At 48.9% G+C, this 18516-nt stretch overlaps 1 protein-coding gene across 3 annotated transcripts in view; it reads right to left on the bottom strand.

The window, feature by feature from the left end:
- Positions 1–1100: 1100 nt before the first annotated feature.
- ADAM19 (ADAM metallopeptidase domain 19) overlaps positions 1101–18516 on the bottom strand; it is an 81606-nt gene continuing 64190 nt past the window's right edge. For all 3 annotated transcript variants that reach the window (XM_014842714.3, XM_070517146.1, XM_070517147.1), the window contains 10 exons: positions 17761–17956; positions 16405–16513; positions 14875–15079; positions 14031–14108; positions 13809–13917; positions 12627–12771; positions 11708–11792; positions 11166–11390; positions 5525–5677; positions 1101–4704 (listed from right to left, as the gene is read on the bottom strand). In XM_014842714.3, the coding sequence (XP_014698200.1) occupies positions 4651–4704; positions 5525–5677; positions 11166–11390; positions 11708–11792; positions 12627–12771; positions 13809–13917; positions 14031–14108; positions 14875–15079; positions 16405–16513; positions 17761–17956 (1359 nt within the window). In that variant the 3' untranslated portion in view covers positions 1101–4650. The remainder of the gene's footprint in view (positions 4705–5524; positions 5678–11165; positions 11391–11707; positions 11793–12626; positions 12772–13808; positions 13918–14030; positions 14109–14874; positions 15080–16404; positions 16514–17760; positions 17957–18516) is intronic.

Below are 18516 nucleotides of genomic sequence, written 5' to 3'. Positions count from 1 at the left end.
CCAGCATGTCAAGCAGAGCAACTCTAAAACAGACTTAGGCAGCAGTTTCTGAGCACATAGCCTGCACCAGGTATGGGTGGGTGCTTTCACATGGGGCACTTCCCTGGTGATCACGACACTTTTGAGGTGGGTGTTATTCCCACTGTACAGCAGAGCAACTCAGAGTTCTGGAATTTATCCACTGTCACACATCTAGGAAGCAGCAGAGCCAGGATTTGAACCCAGGTCTGTGCAGCCAGGCTCTGTCTTATGCTGCAGACCAGTCCATGACTATCAACCCAGAGACTGGCTGGCAGAGTGGGTACAACGGCTGGTTTAGATGGTGGTGTTAAGTGGGCAGGGGTGTTTGGGTGGCGGCTCATTTCATGAGCAGGCATTTTAGTAGTCAAAGCATTTGTGTTTCGATGCTTTTGAGGTCCTTAGGCAATCTCATAATGGTGAGAAGTTAGAAAAGTATCATCAGCTCTCAGAGACCCAGGGCTTGGTGAAGATCGGATGAGCTAAAGCCGCATGCTATGCCTAGCATGTGTTAGGAGCTCAGGAAATGTTACCTCTTATCATGATTATTACGATTCCATCTGTCTTAACCTCAAAATTGAGGGTGGGATCCTTTTGCAGACTGGGAAGCACTAAAGGATGTGAGCTGTGTTGTCACACACGGCTCTAGAAGCAGAAAGCACACGCTCGGCACCTGCCCACCCAGCCCAACGGACCTTGGGCAAGTCCCTCCCCTCGCTGAAGTACAAGATCCCCAGGAACAAGATGAGGAGGCCAACAGAGGGTTTCGGCTGTCTCCTAAACGCCATAGTGTAGGATGAGAAATGTCTCAAGAATCCCACGGTCTTTCATGTCTTTCGTGACCTGAGACCTAATTAAACCAGACCAGCCTGTGTCCAGGTGCAAAGGGAAAGAGCCCCCTCGACTGGTCATGGGAAAACCCAGGGCTTTTCTATCAGCTCGAGGTCTCGCATTATGGCCTGACAGGCTGGACGGATGGTCTCTGTGGGAACTCTTCGGAAGAGTCCTCATGTGATGGATCCTACCCAGTCTGAGCAGTGGGATCTTAAAATAAAGAAACAAAACGAATTGCCAAAGCAGGCAACATCTCAAATGACAATTTATTTTAATTAAATACAAACAAGGAAAAAAGGCACCATGGCCCATTCAAGTATTTTGCATAGATGTACAAATATTGTAAACAATTAATAGGTGGACGAGAGAGAAGAGGATCTGTTTTCCATGAACAATCTCCCAAATAAAAAGAAAATTCACATTGCCCTGGATCCCAGACACATACGTACACACAGTGGATGGTTTGAGAGGATGCGCGGAAGGGCGACTTTGGGGGCGCTTGGCTTGGATTCTGCAGAACCTCTCCTTAGCGAGCTTCCCTAGGGATGGGGCGCCTTTCCAGTTGGCAGTCCCATGGCTTTCTCGAGTGTCCAGTAGAGCTGTTATACACACATTTAACGCAATCCCTGACTTTAGAACTGGTCCCCGATGTAAAATATGCAAGTCTTCCAGACCCTCTGCTAAATAAGAACAAATTTGGACATAGGTAAGGGGAGTCTTTATTCAAAAGGATTATTGCAAGAGATGAGGGAACAGCTATTGCAATACCCTAAGATCTGTAACGAGAGACCAGAAGATCTGCAAGCATCTCTGAGCTGGGGCAGAAGAGGCTTTTCCTTTACAGGGAGAAGTAAACAAGGCTAAAAAGAACCTATGGCAAGCAGGTAGCCACAGCCTGGGGGAGGTGCCCTAGCTAAAACTCCCACTGAGACAGAAGACAGGGGCGCCATCTCCCTTGAGGTCCCTTGAGGTTTACATTTCAGAGATGGCTCCCAGGCTCTTAAGAAAAACATTTCCAGGGTTGTAAAACTGGCAGGAGGCTAAGTTAACTTTTAAAAAGATTTACGTACATCTCCAGCTGAACAAAGGGCGGGTTAACTCACCAAGGCGTGGTTAAGTCTCTCCTCCCCACTCGACCCTGAGCCAGGATACAGCCCCTCCTCAGAAAGGCTGAGGACAAAGACGTTCCCTTCTCTGAATGCGGCTCCTTCTAGCTGAGGTCACTCCTTCCCATAAAAGAGGCCTCTTTCTTCTGAGCTTTGAGATGCTCGCAGACCTTGCAACAGCTCCCCTGAGCGTTGTCGCAATGGCCCCCTGCTCCTCTTGTAATAGTACCTCTCCTGGTCTTGCAGTAATCCTTTCCAAGAAAGTCCCTCCTTCCTGAAGTCTGTCTCTGTTTTTATTTGTCACCTCAAAGCAGCACATGGGCACAGGAGGGAAACAGGGCTTTGTAATGGCCGGTCTTGCTCCCCGGCAGCCTCCTTGGCCTGCCAAAATGGCGACTTCTGGCTCCTGAACAGAACCAGGAGTGAAACAGTAAATAGAACCGGCTGCCAAAACTCTCTATCAAATTTTAAAAATTCGATCGTCTTCCAGTTCACAGTACAATTTCATGGGGTGGAGGTGGTATTAAAAATGATGGAAAACAAAAACAAAGACAGAAAACAGCAACAACCTAGGTCTCTTTCCCATGTGGTTCCAGGGAGGGTGGATATCAGATTCAAAAGACTCATGCAGCCACGGTGGCTGTGGCATTTTCACTTCAGAGCCTCCTACCTCCTGATGTGAGGGAGAAAAGCTGGATAAGCCATAGGAACTCTGTGAGGCAGGGCCTGGGTTTAAGGGTGATTTTTTAAGGGGGTGTTTTCACCTTTACTTTTCTGGGACCCGGCCTTGAGGCCTGAGGCATCTGGAGCAGCACGCTTAGATGGAAGGCTGTCCCCTGACTTAATCAGGCAGCAAAGAGAGTGGAGATCAGCTACGGGGAGCAACGGGGGCCATGTCAGGGAGACCCAGGGACGCAAATATCACCACTACCTGAGGGAAAAGAACCTCGTTTCCTGAGAGCGTTCTAAATCCACCCCACATGTGTACCCAGGTGCACATCCCTAATATCCCACTTGGCTACAAACCCCAGAACATCTATTGAGCACCTGTTGTGTGCAGAGCACTGTAAGGGCGTCCTGGGGGTGGCTGGGGAGTGAAAAGCTCAAGCCTCTTCTTTGCTTTGAGGTTTCAAGAGTAAACGACTGCTCATGCAGGAGCGGGGCCAGCCGCCCAGCACCCTTCTGGGGGTGGGAGACAGTCCCAGGGAACGTCTCCGGGGACTCGGTGAAAATCATCCTGTCTAGCAGAGCACCACGCAGCCTCCTTCTCTGCCGCAGGAGGCCGGGGCCCGTGGGATGGCATCCCCTGGCTGCTCCAAGTTCTCTTTCAGTGAGGGTCAGAGGAGGGCCGTGGCCAGAGGAGAGGACACCAGGACGTGGACAATCAAAAAGCCTGGTTGGCCCCAGCTCAGACCACCCCATCAGGGCTGTGGATTGCTGCTTCTCCAGAGATCTCCAGAGACAGGTCTGCTCTCTGCTCAGAGGGCAACAATCCTGCCTCAAGTCACTGACCAGACCTAGGGACAGGCTGGGGCATCTGCTTCCTTCATGGCACCTGTGGCCATCCCTGGGGACCTTACTCAGACTTAGGTGGGGGAGGAGGGGAGAAGACTCTCACCCTGCTGAGGTCACGAACACAATGGAAAATAAAGCTACGGCCCCCACAGCCCAAGTCTACTCCAGACAACACTCTTGGGAACCACAGCAGGAAATCCAGTGGCCAACCCTTGAGGCAGGACCCTGACGTGTGGGTCACAAGCACCAGGTCCCCAGGAAGTCAGGACTGCTGAGGGTCCACTCTCAGAGCATCGCACATCAGGTGGGTCAGAGAAGGGAAGGAGAAATCGAAAGCACAGGGCACTTGGAAAGTGCAGAAGAGAAAACAGAAGGCAACCAAGAATGGTGAGAGTGGACAGTGGCACCTTTGGCATTACGGCTCAGAGGAGGCCCAAGCCTGGTGCTCCCCCTGCTGTCTACACGGCCTACAAATAGTACCTGTGTGAGTCAGAGTGACCCGTGTGAATAAGGAGATGCAGGGATTTGGGAGGGTGTTGGGGGGGAGGGACTTGATTTGTTCACATGTAGCCAAAGAGCCGGGAGCTGTCACCTCACCCAAACCCTGGGCAGGGCCACAGCAGTGGCTGCTTTGACTCCTCTCAATCTCAGAGCTAAAAAGGATGGGTAAGTGCCCAGCCTCTATCTAGCCTGGGACCTTCGAGGATGACAGAAGCAATGGAAAGCTCTCATGCGTACCCTCCACCGTAGGACGTGGATGGATGGCTTCTCTAAGCTAAGTCCTGGACTGAAAGACTAAAAGAGACTTTTCCCAGCTGGACTCGCCAGCTCAGACAGCCTGGACCATCTCCATTGGCACCTCTAAGGTGAGGGGCCCGTTGAAGGGAGGTGGGAGGAGAAGCTGCCATTCATCCTCCTCCGTGCTCTCCCTTCCCTACCTGGGGCTGTCTATTGCACAAAACAACACTCAGATACCATCGGATAGCAGTCCTCCTGGGCCTCCAAGGAGGCCAAGGGGGCACTGAGTCAAGAAGGAGATTTGGAGATGCAGTGGTTCCGGGAGGAGGGGAGGAGGAGCTCGGAGGCGGCCAGACGTGCTTCTTCCAGATTCCGAGGTCACAGATCTTCCATGGTGTTCAGCAACCTCAAGGAAAGGGAGAAGCCCTTTCAGATGGGTCTAGATTTTCGAGCTAGTCATCATCCCAGACCTCTGTGATCTGTAATCAGGAAACTGTGGAAAGAAAGAGAAGGGAGAGAGAGACACATCAGCCAAATGCTGATCAGTGGCATCAACGGAGAGCTGTCCTCTTGCTTTTGACAGGTCGGAAGGATAGACAGACCATCAGCTGAGAAGAATGGTTTCCCGTAGAAGTTTGTCGACGTGTCTGCTTGTCCAGATCATCAACCCTACAGTGAGAGGCATGGTGGTGCCCCTACCCTGAGCTGATGAGCCATTCCCCCTTCCCCCCCGCCCCAAAGCTGCAGCTTAGTCCACAGATTTCCTAGGGCCTTGTGGGAACATAGGGCAGTTAGCCACACTTCCTCACCCCCTCCCCTCTGCCCCAATTCCCAGGACTGGCAGCCTGAGAATATGTCAGCCCCACAGAAGAGGTAATAAGAGGGGCCATTTGTGTGCAGCCTAGCATAGGCCAGCAGTTCATATATAATTGACTGCTTTGACTTCACAGCAACCTGATGGAGCTGGTTATGGCTGCTTCTTATTGCCTCCTTATAGATAAGGAAACTGAGACTCAAGAAAGTGACTTGCTCAGGGCCACTCAGCTGCACAGTTGAAGATCCAAGTTTGAAGCCACTGTAGCTCAGGCTCCTAAGTGTCACTTTTCACACAAAACCAAAAACCCTATTGCCAATTTAAGACAGTCAGGCAGGAACCAAGGAACGCTAAATGTTTGCTTGTCCTTGGCTTTTGTTCTGGAAGCTCAGCCCTACCTACAACAAGAAGCATGAATTGGTTTGTTTGCTCAACCACATTCTTGCCCCATGGAGCTCTCCGGCCCCAGCTTTTACCCCGAGGGCTTCCGCAGACTCACCTTTGGAGCAGGTGCTACCAGAGGCCGGGACTGCTGAGGGTCAGCGGCAGTGGGCCGCAGTATGGAGGTGCCACCCGGCCGGGGCAGACTCTTGCGGCCTGGCACTGGGTTAGCTGGGAGCGCCTTCTGGGGTGGCCGAGGCCTGGAGAAATCCTGCGGAGAAAGCCACAAGCCTGACTCAAAGGCCAGAGGGGCCTGTTCACAAGAAAATGTTCCCAATATATTATGGGTCAAAATGAGATGAGAAAAGGGATTTACTACAGGGTCCCATTTAAAAAGAAATTGTGTGTGTGTGCACATGCTCAAGAAAAAGCCGTTTTGGAGAGCAAGTTGGCAGTATCTATTAAAATTAGAAACGATCATTCTCTATCTAATAATTCCACTTCCTATTACCCATGCTAAAGAACTATTTGCACAAGGGCATGAAAATGAAACTGCAAGGATGTCCCTTGCAGCACTATTTGTGACAGCAAAAGAAATGATAAATAACCAACATTTGCATCAATAGACAAATTACTAAAATTATACAGTGATGTATGATGCAGCATTTAAAAAGAATGAAGTAGGCTGATATGTGCTGATGTGGAAAGAGGAGCCAGCCTCACTGTAAGCTGAAGCTCAAATGGTTGAGGTTTAGGTAAAATAAGTCACCATGCACCCCCACCCCACGTAAACGTAAACTACAGAAGGACGCCGGGAAGGACACAGACCAAAGTGCTAACAGAGGCTAGGGATTGGGCATGGGGGCGCTGCCCAGGTGAACATTCAAGTTTTTTAAGGAGAGCATAAATGTGTATTACTTGCACAAATAAAATTTAGAAAAGAAGAAAATGCGTTTTTTCACACTGCTTGTCTATGGGTGGCACAATTAATGGGGATTCTTCCCTTTAGATTTTTATATCCCCTTCATGTCCTGTCACCTTCTCAATACGACCTTCCCTGACCACCTTATTTAAAATTACAACACCCCAACCCTGGCACTCAGCATTCCCAGACCCCTGTATCCTAATCTACTTTTTTTTTTTTTTTAATAAATCACTCATCCTCTTCCACATACTATACAATTTACTTATTTCGTATTTTCTGCCTCTCCATCCCACACTAGACCAGAAGCAGGGGCTGGGGTCCTTGTCTCTTTGGCTCACTGATACAGCTCAAGCTTCTAGAACAGTGCCTGGTATATAGGCAAACACTCAACACATATTAGTTGAATAAATAAGTTTCTGTGCTAGTCAAAATTTTTAAAATACGTATTTCTTCTGTGATCAAAAAACATATTGAAGGGGGGAAGAGTGGACTGTGCCACGACTCGCAGATCCCCAAGCTGGTGGGGTGTAAGAGAAGCCAGTTCGATAGGTGGGAGCTCCGCCTGCTGTCCTTGATTGTTCCCCTTCTTGAGTGGGTCACTAACAAGCACAAAAATGACCAAAAGGCAAGCATGTGGAGAGGGCGGGAGCAAATCAAAGAACTGGGATTTTCTGCAAGAAGCTTCTCGGCCATCAGTAAGCTGAAAGCAGAAACTAAAGCTCAGAGAAGAGAAGAGCAGCAGATTCTTGTCACCAAAAGACATATTCTCCAGCTCCATCCCTTCCCCAGAGGACAATGGGATCCCCCACCCTTCCAGCCCAGACAACAGCCAAATGGCCAAATGGCGGTGGTCTCTGGAGGCCAGGACAGAGACCTTCCAAGGGAAGAAACAGCTGGGTGCAGATGTCAGGCTACAATTGGGAAATGCTGTGCTCCCTCAGCTGCTTGCTGTGCAAAGTGAGCTACTGGGTGGGGGAGGTGTATCCAGACAGGAGCCTTATCAACATGGCAACACTGGGCCTCCGGGAGCAGCACCCTGCCGCAGGCCACACCTGCTATGACCCAGCTCTGCTGGACCAGGGGCCTCACCCAGCACTGTTTTCCAGAGGGAGGAACAGTCTCTGAACCCCCCCCCCCCCCAGCCCATTGCTTCCTTCCTCAGGGGACCGCACCTTCATCACACAGGCTGCACAAGCCAGTCACTGTGGTGGGGATGGGGGCAGGGTCTTCTCCTGCCAATCCCCATCAGCAACTGTTCCCCAAGTCTCGTCTATTTTCTCTTCTACACATCTCTCACCAGCTTCGCCCCATCACCCCTGCCCCCTCCGGCTCCAAGCTACCATCAGCTCTCCTCTGGACACCGTTTAAACCTTCTAACCAGTATGTCCGAGCACCCAGTCTCATGCCCCTCCGATCAGTAATTCGCACTGCTGCTAGAGTGAGCTGTTCCTTTTTCAAAACTATTTTTTAATTGAAGTGTAATGTACATATAAAAACACGAATCATAAACATACAAGTGGATAAATTACCCCAGAGTAAATATATCTATGTAATCGCCACCCAGGTCAAAACACAGAAAGCTCACAGCCCTAGACACATCTATGGGCCCCTCCCAGGCACTGTGCCTCCCTGCTGCCTAACAGGCAGCCCAAAGCACGATCCTTGTAAATGGTAAATCTGATCACATCACCCATGCCCCACCACTATCCCCTTCCCATGGAATGAGACCGAAGCCCTGACCAAGGCCTGTGGCACAGCCTGGCCCCTGGGCTCTCCAGCCTTAGCTCAAAGCTCCTCGGCCCCCAGGCACCTGGGCCTTGAAGTTCCTTCCACGTGTGGGCCTCTCTCCCATCACTAAACCTCCACACCAGCAGGTCCCTGGACCAAGAAAGCTCTTTCCTGCTAACTCTTGCTCATGCCTCATGTCTCAGCACAAACATTACCTCCTCAGGGATGCCTTCCTGAATTTCCCAGACTAGGTAAAGTCCCCCTGTAATTTTCTTTCTGAAGCTCTCCTTCATAGCACTGATCACTATGGTAACCACATGTATCTGAGTCTCTTCCCCAGCAGAAAGTGAGCTCCGCGAGGCGGCGATGGCATCTGTTTTGCTTAGTGCTGCCTGGTACAGAGGAGATGCTCATACACATTTATAGAGAACAGAAGAGGTTACAAAGCTTCACCCACCACCTCTGCAGGGTGGTGCATGTCACTCAACCAGGAGGTGGGGGAGCTGAGCTCCAGAGAGGGTGCAGGACCCCACGGCAAGATGGCATCTCACTCAGCTCGAGATCCCAGGGTCTGAGCCAGGACCCGGCAGGCAGGCGGTGAAGGGTTTGGAGTCAGACCTGGGTTCAAGTCCTGACTCCTCACTTACAAACTGCAATCATGGGTTAGTCCCTCCAACCCTGTGAGACTCAGCTACCCCGGCGAGAAAATGAGGGTAGCAATAACTTGCTTCTTGGAATGGTTCTGAGGAAGAAGGCAGCTGCCCAGATCTAATCCCTGCAGCCTGTCCTCAGAGAAACCCCTGTCCGGGCCCCGGGGCCCAGGAGAAACTGTGCTTGGGATCTGTGTTTTGGGATGCCTGCCACTGGTTGGAAGCCTTCTGTGCTCTGGTTCCAGCCAGCAGCCACCAGGGAGAGCAGGAGTCAGGGCAGGACATGGAGCATCAGAATTTCTCCCCACAGCTGGATTCCACTACCCCCGGTGCCCCCCTGGCTACTGCTTGGCTCCTTGGGGTGACACTGACACCATCTTTGGTGAACAAGTCTCCAGAGTGGGTTTTTCAGGAATAAAGGTCTAAAAAGGCTGCTCCTCCCGCCCTCCCTCCCCCTGCACCTCTGCTCTCCCCTTACACCCTTGCCTCTACATGGTGGCTTTCTCCTCTCTTACTCCCTTCCTCTCCTTTCCCTCCAGTACGGGCTGAACTATATCCCTCCACCGCAATTCATATGTTGCAGCCCTGACCCCCAGTAGCTCAGAACGCGACTGCATTTGGAGACAGGGCCCTTAAAGAGCTGATTAAGTTAAAATGAGGCCATTAGAGTGGCCCTAATCCAATCTCATTGGTGTCCTTCTAAGAAGAGGAAATGTGGACACACAGAGAGACACTGTGGCACACATGCACCAAAGAAGGACCATATGAGGACATGGGAGAAGATGGTCGTATGCAAGCCAAGGACGGCGCCGCAGAAGAAACCAAACCTACTGACATCTTGCTCTTGGATTTCTAGCCTCCAGAACCATGGGAAAGTACGTTTCTGTTGTTTAAGCCTCACAGTCTGGTACAGATGATCCCTGACTTATGATGGTTCGACTTAGGATTTTTCGCCTTTACAATGGGGGAAAGCAATATGCATTCATTAGAACCTATACTTCAAATTTTGAATTTTGATCTTTTCCCAGGCTAGAGATATGTGATAGGATACTCCCTCGTGATGCCGGGGCGAGGCAGCGAGCCGCAGCTCCCAGGTAGCCGCGCAATCCCGAGGGTGAACAACCGATACACTGGTCCCATTCTGTCCCCAGACAACCATTCTGGTTTTCACTTTCAGTACAGGATTCAACAAACTACATGAGATATTCAACACTTTATTATAAAATAGGCTTTGTGTTAGACGATTTTGCTCAACTGTAGGCTAATGTAAGTATTCTGAGCACATTTAAGGTCGGCTGGGCTAAGCTATGACGTTCAGTAGGTTAGGTGTATTACGTGAATTTTCGATTTACAATATTTTCAATTTATGATGGGTTTATCAGGACATAACCCCATCATAAGTCAAGATCTGTACTTTGTTACGGCCCCCCGAGCAGACTAACACACTCTCCATCTCCTCTTCTCTTCTCTCTACTCCTCTTGCTCTTTTCCCTTTCTCCCGCCGTCTCCACTCTCCCTGTTAGTCTTTGCCCTCCCTTTCTGCATGGATTTTTCTATCCCACTCTTGCCCCAGATGAGAAAAATGGGAGAGTGGAGGTTTCACATCATCAGAGAACCAAACCTGATGCTCTCAACTCTGCTGAACTGTGACACTGCTCCATGTCCGAGGGACCTTCCAGAGCTGGTGCCAACTCTATAGTCTTTAGGGTCAGCCTGGGCCCCAGTGGAGCCCTCTGGACCATACCCAAGAAAAGCAGTCACAGCAGGAAAATGAGCAAGTCCCCTCTCCCACTTGAGGGGTCACACCCAAAACATGCAGGCCAGCTCCGGAAGGCACCACACCTGATCACTGCCCTGGACCCCGATGCCACCCTGGAAACATCTGTGTCTGCGGTGTGGGAATTTCTGCCACAAGGTACAGTTGGAGCAGTCAGAGCACAGACATGCCAGGTGAACAGGCTGCTGAGCAGCGCGGTTCTGCTTCCAACGAACACCAGTCACCGCGAGGGTGTACAGCCAGACCCCATTCACACCTCCCAGAGGCCCCTGCTCCTCGAATGAGCATGGCATCACAGTACCCTCCTCAGTCAGACTTCCCGCCTAGTGGAAGACACCAATAGGTACAATTCGGTGGGATAAGTACTATGATGAGAGAAGCACAGGGGCACCAAACTCAGGCTTAGGTGTCAGAGAAGGCTCCTCAGGGGGGGTGGCATCTAAGAGGAGACCTAAGGATGCATAATAGGCCAACCAGGGAGGAAATCCTCTGTGGTTTAGGGGCTGCCCAGGGAGTGTATCTCCCCATGCTCATCACCCTTACCTTCTGTGCGACCCCCACATTTGCCAGAATGCAGGAAAGGCGGTCAGCTCATGACTCAGTAAGTCATCTGTCATTCTCCGCTGCAGTGGCCTTAAAAGCAACACCCCCAGCCTAGGGTTTCCAAGAGTCCACTTACCTGGGAGAGAATGCAGTTTGGTGCAGGGGGCACTGGCCGGCTTGGAGGAGGCCTCCTGGATGACTCGCTCCTCTCGACTTGGGACCCAGCCCCGAGGGAGTTCCTGGCAGCCCTGCTGAGGTGCGCTGACAATGGTGCAGGTAGGGTCCCGCCATGCAGATAGTCCGGAGGGGGCCGGGGAGGAGGCTGTGAGGGCTTCCGTGGGGTTTCAGGGGTGTTGGTCACCTGGATACATAAGACAAGGAATGACTGAGACACAGGAACCCTCGATGCACTTAAAACCTCAGGGGGGCCCTTGTGTGTCTCACTGAGATGACCAGAGGCCAAGAGGAGGACAAGCTGGCCTCTTAGATCCCCAGGACCCCAGAGGTCAATGCAACCTTTAAAGTTATTAGGGGATGTCAGAACCAACAGAATGTCTCTCAAGCTAAGAAAGTGGCTTTTATTACCAATCCCATAGGCCACAGGGGCTCTTAGAAAAATCCAGAAGGGTCCTGAGGGATAAAAGAAAAACAGTAAAGTTCAACAGTGCAAATCCTTACCTTTCGCTTGCCCTGAGGGGTCTGTAACTTGAATGTTGGGTTGGCATGGCCAGTTCCACTGTTGTGAGACACCCTGAAGGGACAACTGGGAACAAGGAATGGGGGAAGAGGAGGAAGGGGGCATTTTCATCGAGGGTCAGTGTCTTGAGTTCCCTCTGACCCAAGCACAGCCAAGAAGCAGCTAAATCTTCCCCAGGTCTGCTCCGGAGGAAGCAGGATGGGTCCTCCTAAACCCCAGCTCCCTAGGTATGGAGATAGCGCATGGCCAATGGAGAGCTCTCAAGGAAAGGGAGTTGGCCTTTACGCAGCAGAGTTTTCCTCAGCACCTTCTCTTTGCCCCTTTAAGAACTTTCTCCCCCACGGAGACATAAGGATGTCACCAGCCATCAACCAATTCCCCTCAGGCATAGATCCAGAAAGACCTGGGATTTAAAATCCCCTCCACAACAAGTGTAATTTAATAGAGGACTCAGGGCCTACACATCATCAACATCCAAAGCAATGAACTGCTTAAAAAAAAGTTAGTCTTTGTCTTGAGCTGATGTCCAGCGACACCTGTGATTGACTTGGGCTACTCAGTCATTCTCTGTTGCCTCAGTATCCTGGATGGGGAGCAAATAAATTCGATAAAGGATGGCAAATCGATTTCATTTCATACTCCAACTTGAATTGGTTGGGAACATTCTGCTGAGAAGGACTCTGAAGAGATGACCAGGCTCAGTAGGGCGAACTTATAATAAAACCATCCAGCAAGGTCTGCCATGGTCATGGAGCATAGCAGATGGGGGAGGGGAGTGTGTACCTTGCATTTGCCTTCCTTGAATTAGATCCACCAACACAACTTTTTTACCAGGTATTGCTTACAGAAAGCTTTATGATCCATAGAGGACCCCAAGTCCTTCATGGTACCCCATCATACCTGAACTGTTGCCTCAACTTGGAAGGGAGGGCCAAGGGCTTGAGGTGGCCCAGTTTGTTGTTCTGTCTACAGCAGTAGTACATCAGCATAAGGGCCACCAGCACAAAGATAGCTGTGAACACTCCAGCTACCACAGCACCAACACCTTCCAGAAACAGAACCGAAGTGAGAGATTTAGAAGCAGTCTGGGCTGTGGATTTCAAACCACGTACTCCTAATTCTTCTTCAGATATTTGATTTGCACTTAATTTGTATTACTTATTTTAACTTAAAATTATAATAAAAAACACATATTATGTACCACTGAGAAACCACTAATATTAGCTTAAATAGGTAGGTCAATTTGCTTTGTGCACACCACATAATAAAATTTCTCCAGCCACTTCTGTTTAATTGAAGAGAGTCCCTTTCAGGGCAAAGAGTTCCAGCTCTATTATTATTTATCACTACTTTTCAGCCTAAATCATAGTTTTCCTAGACACAAAGAAACCAACACAAAACACTGAGGGACTTAGACTGACCTAAGACTAGAACTGTCACACATAATCTACAATTTCACATTTGGTTTCATCAAAGCTGCCCCAATGTTCTCACGAATTATCAATCTAACATACAAAATATATATATACCAGTGACACACTTTTATATATTGGGGTTTCTTCCTTGAAGGATTTTGTTAAAAAAAATACTTTGCTACTATTTTTTTTAAAAGCTTAGAAAGCAAAGCGTTAGAATTCATGAGATTTCCACTAAAAAACTAAAATTTTCTTAGTGTCTGGTTCCCCATTTTAAGCTTTGTTTATTCAAGGGAATCTGAACCACTATAATTTGCCCCAGGTTCATGATTATTTTTAAGTGGCCGAGAAGGACTAATCGCCAACCTACCCCCCAAAAAAGGATGCAATTATTCAATAACCTACAGACTCTCTTAATCTTTCTCTTTCTAAGCAGGTTCACCCTCCTCAGCAGAAAGGACAGAGAAATAGCTACTGATCTGAGCCCCCACGCCAGGCTGCTAGCCTCAGCCACTCCTCCCACTCAGCCCCTCTTTTTCTTATTCTCTTATCTACAAAATCAGGATCACGGAGCTGACTCATCTCTCTCCAACATGCCACTTGCCCCCACAGCACCCAACTCTCCTCACAAATGTGGGCAGAGGCCCAGAGCAGGCCAAGAACTCACTCTCAGGGGGCATGGGCCCGCTGTCGATGCTGCCCCCCAGGCCGGGCGTGTTGCAGAAGGGCGGGGCCCAGCCCCGGAAGCAGTGGCAGTTCTGGTTGTTGTTGCAGACCTGGAACGAGGGAAGGGCGGAGGCATCAGCACCCTGGAGAGCTCTGGCCTCCCATAGGGCCTGCTCCCATCGACACCAGCAAGGTGGGGCCCCAGGACCCTGGGCACACATACCCCTTGTCCATTGCACTTCTTGCTGCAGCCTTCCGTTTCAAAGAAGGAGGTGTTCCTGCACTGCCCCTCGAAGCAAATCTGCAGTGGGGAAGAAACCGAACCGTCAGTACAATGGAAGGAACACTGTTGGCAATCAGGAGACTGGGGTTTTGCACTTAGAACATATGGGACTCAAAAAGGCAGCCCCCTTCAGGTTATTTATTACAGTGACAACCTAAAAAGCCAAGGGCAGGACAGTAGTTAACTAAATTCTGCTATTATTTTTGTGACTAGGGAGAAAACAACAAATATTATATTGTTAAAACATTATACTTAATAATATAATATATATGTGTTATTACATTCTACATTACTACTGTTGGTTATATGTTAATTATTTAATTGTATATTGACATGCACTAATTTTAATATTATACTTAAAAATAATGATGATGATGACAGCAGTCTACTCTGTGCCAAGTACCATACCAAGTGCTTCATATATTTTTTATAATTTCATTTTCATAGTTCACTCTGAGATAGGTACCACTATTTTCCCCTGGGCTTTCCTGATTCCTAGAGGAGTCCATTTCTTAATTCATATGATAATTAATGATGAGGATGATTGTGATAATAGCTAGCCAGTCTAAATGGTTTACAGGGATTATCTCATTTAATCCTTATAACAATTCTATGGGGTGGCTGCTTGCTATTACCAACACACTTTATAAAGGAAGCCACTGAGGCACAGAGAGGTTGGGGAAGGTACGATTCGAGCCCAGGCCTCCTCCCTCCTGAGCTCACAATTCCCAATCACTGCCCTCTACAGCCCAGCCCCTGAGGGAGGCTGGAGGAAGAGACTCACATGGTTGTAGCCACACTTGGTCCCAGTCATCACCAGGCCTGGGTCCAGCATGTCACCCTCCTCCTCAGGACCTCGGTAGACGTGGGTGCCCCGGCATCGGATCTGCCTCCCGTTCATGGTGATGGTGGTTTCAATGGGCACTGCGTTGGACTCCAAGGGTCTGGCCTCGTTACTCTGACACTGGATCTTCCCACATTTGGCATCTCTGGGCCCAGGAGAGGGAGAGAAGGAGGTGGAATCAGAGGCAGAGGAAGAGCTGGGGGGAAGAGCTTCAGTTTCTCTTGACCAGGACAGCAGGCTTGGATGGGGAAGGGGCGAGGGGGCAACGAATTTCCTCTAGGGACCCACCAGGAGAGACCTCATGTGGACTTAGATCATGGGAAGGAAATAGGATTGTTGTCCCTAAGCAGATCTAGGCCAGAGAGTTGGCCTTGGGAAGTCCTCTTCACTTGTAAGGACAATGACCCGAACTGAGAAACGTGTCCCCTAATGATCCTTGCACCATCATGCACCAAGGTGCTCCAGCCAGAAGCCTGGTATCACCCCCAACTCCCCATTCTCCCTCACTCTTGGGTTCAAGGAATTTTCAAGCTCTGTCAATCTTCCCTCCTGTATATCTACCCTAATTCACCCCACCATCCTCTCTCACCTGGACACCGGGAAACCGATCTCCCTGTGTCCAGTCTTGCCCTTTTGGAATCTAATTTCCAAACTGCTCTCAAGCCACATTCCAAACTCCCCTAGCCATGCATTCAAGACTTTTCATGATCTGGTCCCTGCTTAACTATCCAGGCTCATTTTTCAGCAGCTCCCTCTGCATTGTTCCCCAGCACTATACATTATATCAAATTGTTATCAGTTCTTCTGACCACCAGCTTTTCTCTACTGATCTTTCTGCCTTGGACACTCTCCCATGTACTAGCACCTTTCCCCACCCTGTTCAACTAGATAATTTCTCCAGATCTCAGCTTAGGCATGACTTCCTTTGGGAAACCACCTCAGCTCACTAAGATTGAGTTGGGTGGCTCTCTCCACATCTCTATTATCACACTACACCGTATTGTTAATTAAAAGTTCCATGTACTCAGCATGGTTTCTGGCATGTCGTAAATACTCAATAGATAAGCTAAGTGGATGGCTGGGTAGGTGGATGGATGGATGGATGGATGAATGGTTGGCTGAAATGAATGAACGAATGAGTGGATGAGTGAATCAATGATGGGCTATTCAGATGAAGGTATAATTAGCACCCTGCAGAAATGACCCAAGGGGGCTGATTCCCTGCCCTACTGTAAGAAGGTCCCAAAAGGAAGTCTGACCAGGTTTCCGGGAAGCATTCCCATCCACACCCTCCCTCTGACTTCTTTGGGGCTGAATGATGCATTGTCCAACAACGGGCCTGGAATAGATCACTGACTACAACCAAATTATTGAAAGGCCCAGCTCTGGGGCCAGCCAAGCTGTGGGGCTAGGGAGAAGTGAGGACAGAGCTCACCCCTCATCTCACGGGGTCTTCCCTATGGTCATCACCTCATGTTGCACTTCTTGTGTTCCCCATTCATGTCCTTCCCACAGTTTCCAAAGGTGTCCCCTGCCACATTCACCTTCTCGAAGCAGAGATCAGGAGCAGGCCGGGCTCCTGGGTGGGTAAGAAACATTTATCAGTACACTAGCCAACTTTAGTAGAAGTCAGAAGCCCCCAAAGGACAAAGCTAGCCCTTGGTAAAATGACGAGGGGAAGAAAGTTTCGGGGGAGGGAACATTCAGCCTTTTCTTCCTGCACCCCCATGAGGTTATTCCACTCCCATCTTCTCAAGACCTACTCATAGAAGGTTTTATATCAGTCCCGTATATCTTATTGAGGTTTCATATCTGTGGGAGGTCTGTGTGCTGAGCCTTCTCTCTAATGAAGGAGCCCTGTCCTACTTCAGGAATTTTAAAAATAGGCAATACGTGTACAAAATTTTAAAGAAATAAAGTCTGTCTTGGAAATTTTTCCAACTAGCCGTTCCAGTTCCTACTTCCCTACCCCCTAGAGAAGCAATCATAATTAACAATGCATCTTCCAGAGAGAATCTAATAAAGAATGGCAGCATATCCTATTCACTGTTCTGCATCTTGTATTTTTTCACCTAATTTATTGTAGGAATGATTTTATTCAGTACACACAGAGTTGCCTCCTTCTTTCATTCAGCTGCATTACGTTCCACCGTACAGATATGCTAGAATTAATTTAAGCAGCCCCTACTGAAGGACATATAGGGTTGTTATTGCTATAACTAACAATGCTGCAGTGAATATCCTTGCAAATCTATCTTTACATTATTGTGCAAATACAGGTAAGATACATTCCTAAGTAGTGGAATGGATGGGTCCAATTTAACGGCATTTAAAATTTTGATATCTCCAAATTACTTACTATAGGGGTTGTATCTATTTCTTCCCCACACTTTCCAAAAACACTATATTATTGTTCTTGTTATTGCAATTATAGTACCATTATTATATTAACTCTTCAGTCTTTGCCAATCCAATATATGAAAAATCCCATCTCATAGTAGTTATAATTTGCTTTCACTTAATACGAGTGAGGGTAAACATCCTTTCATAGCTTAAGGGCCACTTGCATTTCCTTTTCTGGCTCCATCCTCTGCCCATTTTTCTTTTGCATTACTCTTGTCCACCTACCCACTCTGAGAACTTAAAGCATCAAGGGACTGGGAAGAACACTGTCCACTGCCTCTCTCTGAAAGTCTACCCTGAGTCAAGGGTAGTACCTGGAGATGCTGTTTTGAAGCCAAGATTCTAAGCTACCCCGAGTGCCTGAAAGGGGAGGCTGGCTCGGCCATAGGGGGGCGGGGGGCGGGGGGGCAGCAGAGCACTTACCAGGACCCCACAGCTGCTGGCACTGCTCTTGGTAGGTGAGGCACATGCCGTTGTAGCAGTAGGCCTGGCCACCCTCGCAGGGGGTGCCGTCCATCTGGTAGAAGTTGGTGGGGCAATGGGGAGACTTGCCCGTGCAGAACTCCGGGAGGTCACACTGCCGCGCCTGCTCCCGGCACAGGGTGCCTGGGGCCAGCAGCTGAACCGAGGAAGGCGAGGAAAAACAGTCAACCTCCTACCTGCCCTCAATCCTCATGAGCATCACTCTCGTGGAACAGCATTTCCCATTACCATTATTTCGCAGCACTTTTTACATGACCTCATTCGCTCAAACCATCGTCAACCTTCTAATATGAATAGTGACTTATGAGTTTTCAAGGTGTTTTCAAAATACTAACTCACTTCCTCTTCATAGCAGTCTTAAGAAGTAGGTTAGAAATAATATTTATGCAACTATTTACAGTTTACTAAGTCCTTTAATAATTAAATAATATTTTTATGGAGCTCCCATTTAAGTGCCCAGTACAAATATTAATTCAGTTAGTTTCATGATAGTCCTATGTAACGTAATTATCTCTGTTTTATAGATGATGAGACCTGAGGCTCAAAGAGGTTAAGCAATGTACCCAAAGTCTCATGGTTAGTAAATAGCAGAAGAGTCAGCCCCACTAATACATACACACAGATACAGACATACACACACACAGAGGCATACACAAACTCACATATGCAAACATACAGACCCATTTGCAAATATAC

Source organism: Equus asinus, chromosome 9 (genome assembly GCF_041296235.1).
Source record: "Equus asinus isolate D_3611 breed Donkey chromosome 9, EquAss-T2T_v2, whole genome shotgun sequence".
In the NCBI taxonomy this organism is placed as follows: domain Eukaryota; kingdom Metazoa; phylum Chordata; class Mammalia; order Perissodactyla; family Equidae; genus Equus; species Equus asinus.
This window is presented reverse-complemented; position numbering and strand designations above follow the sequence as displayed.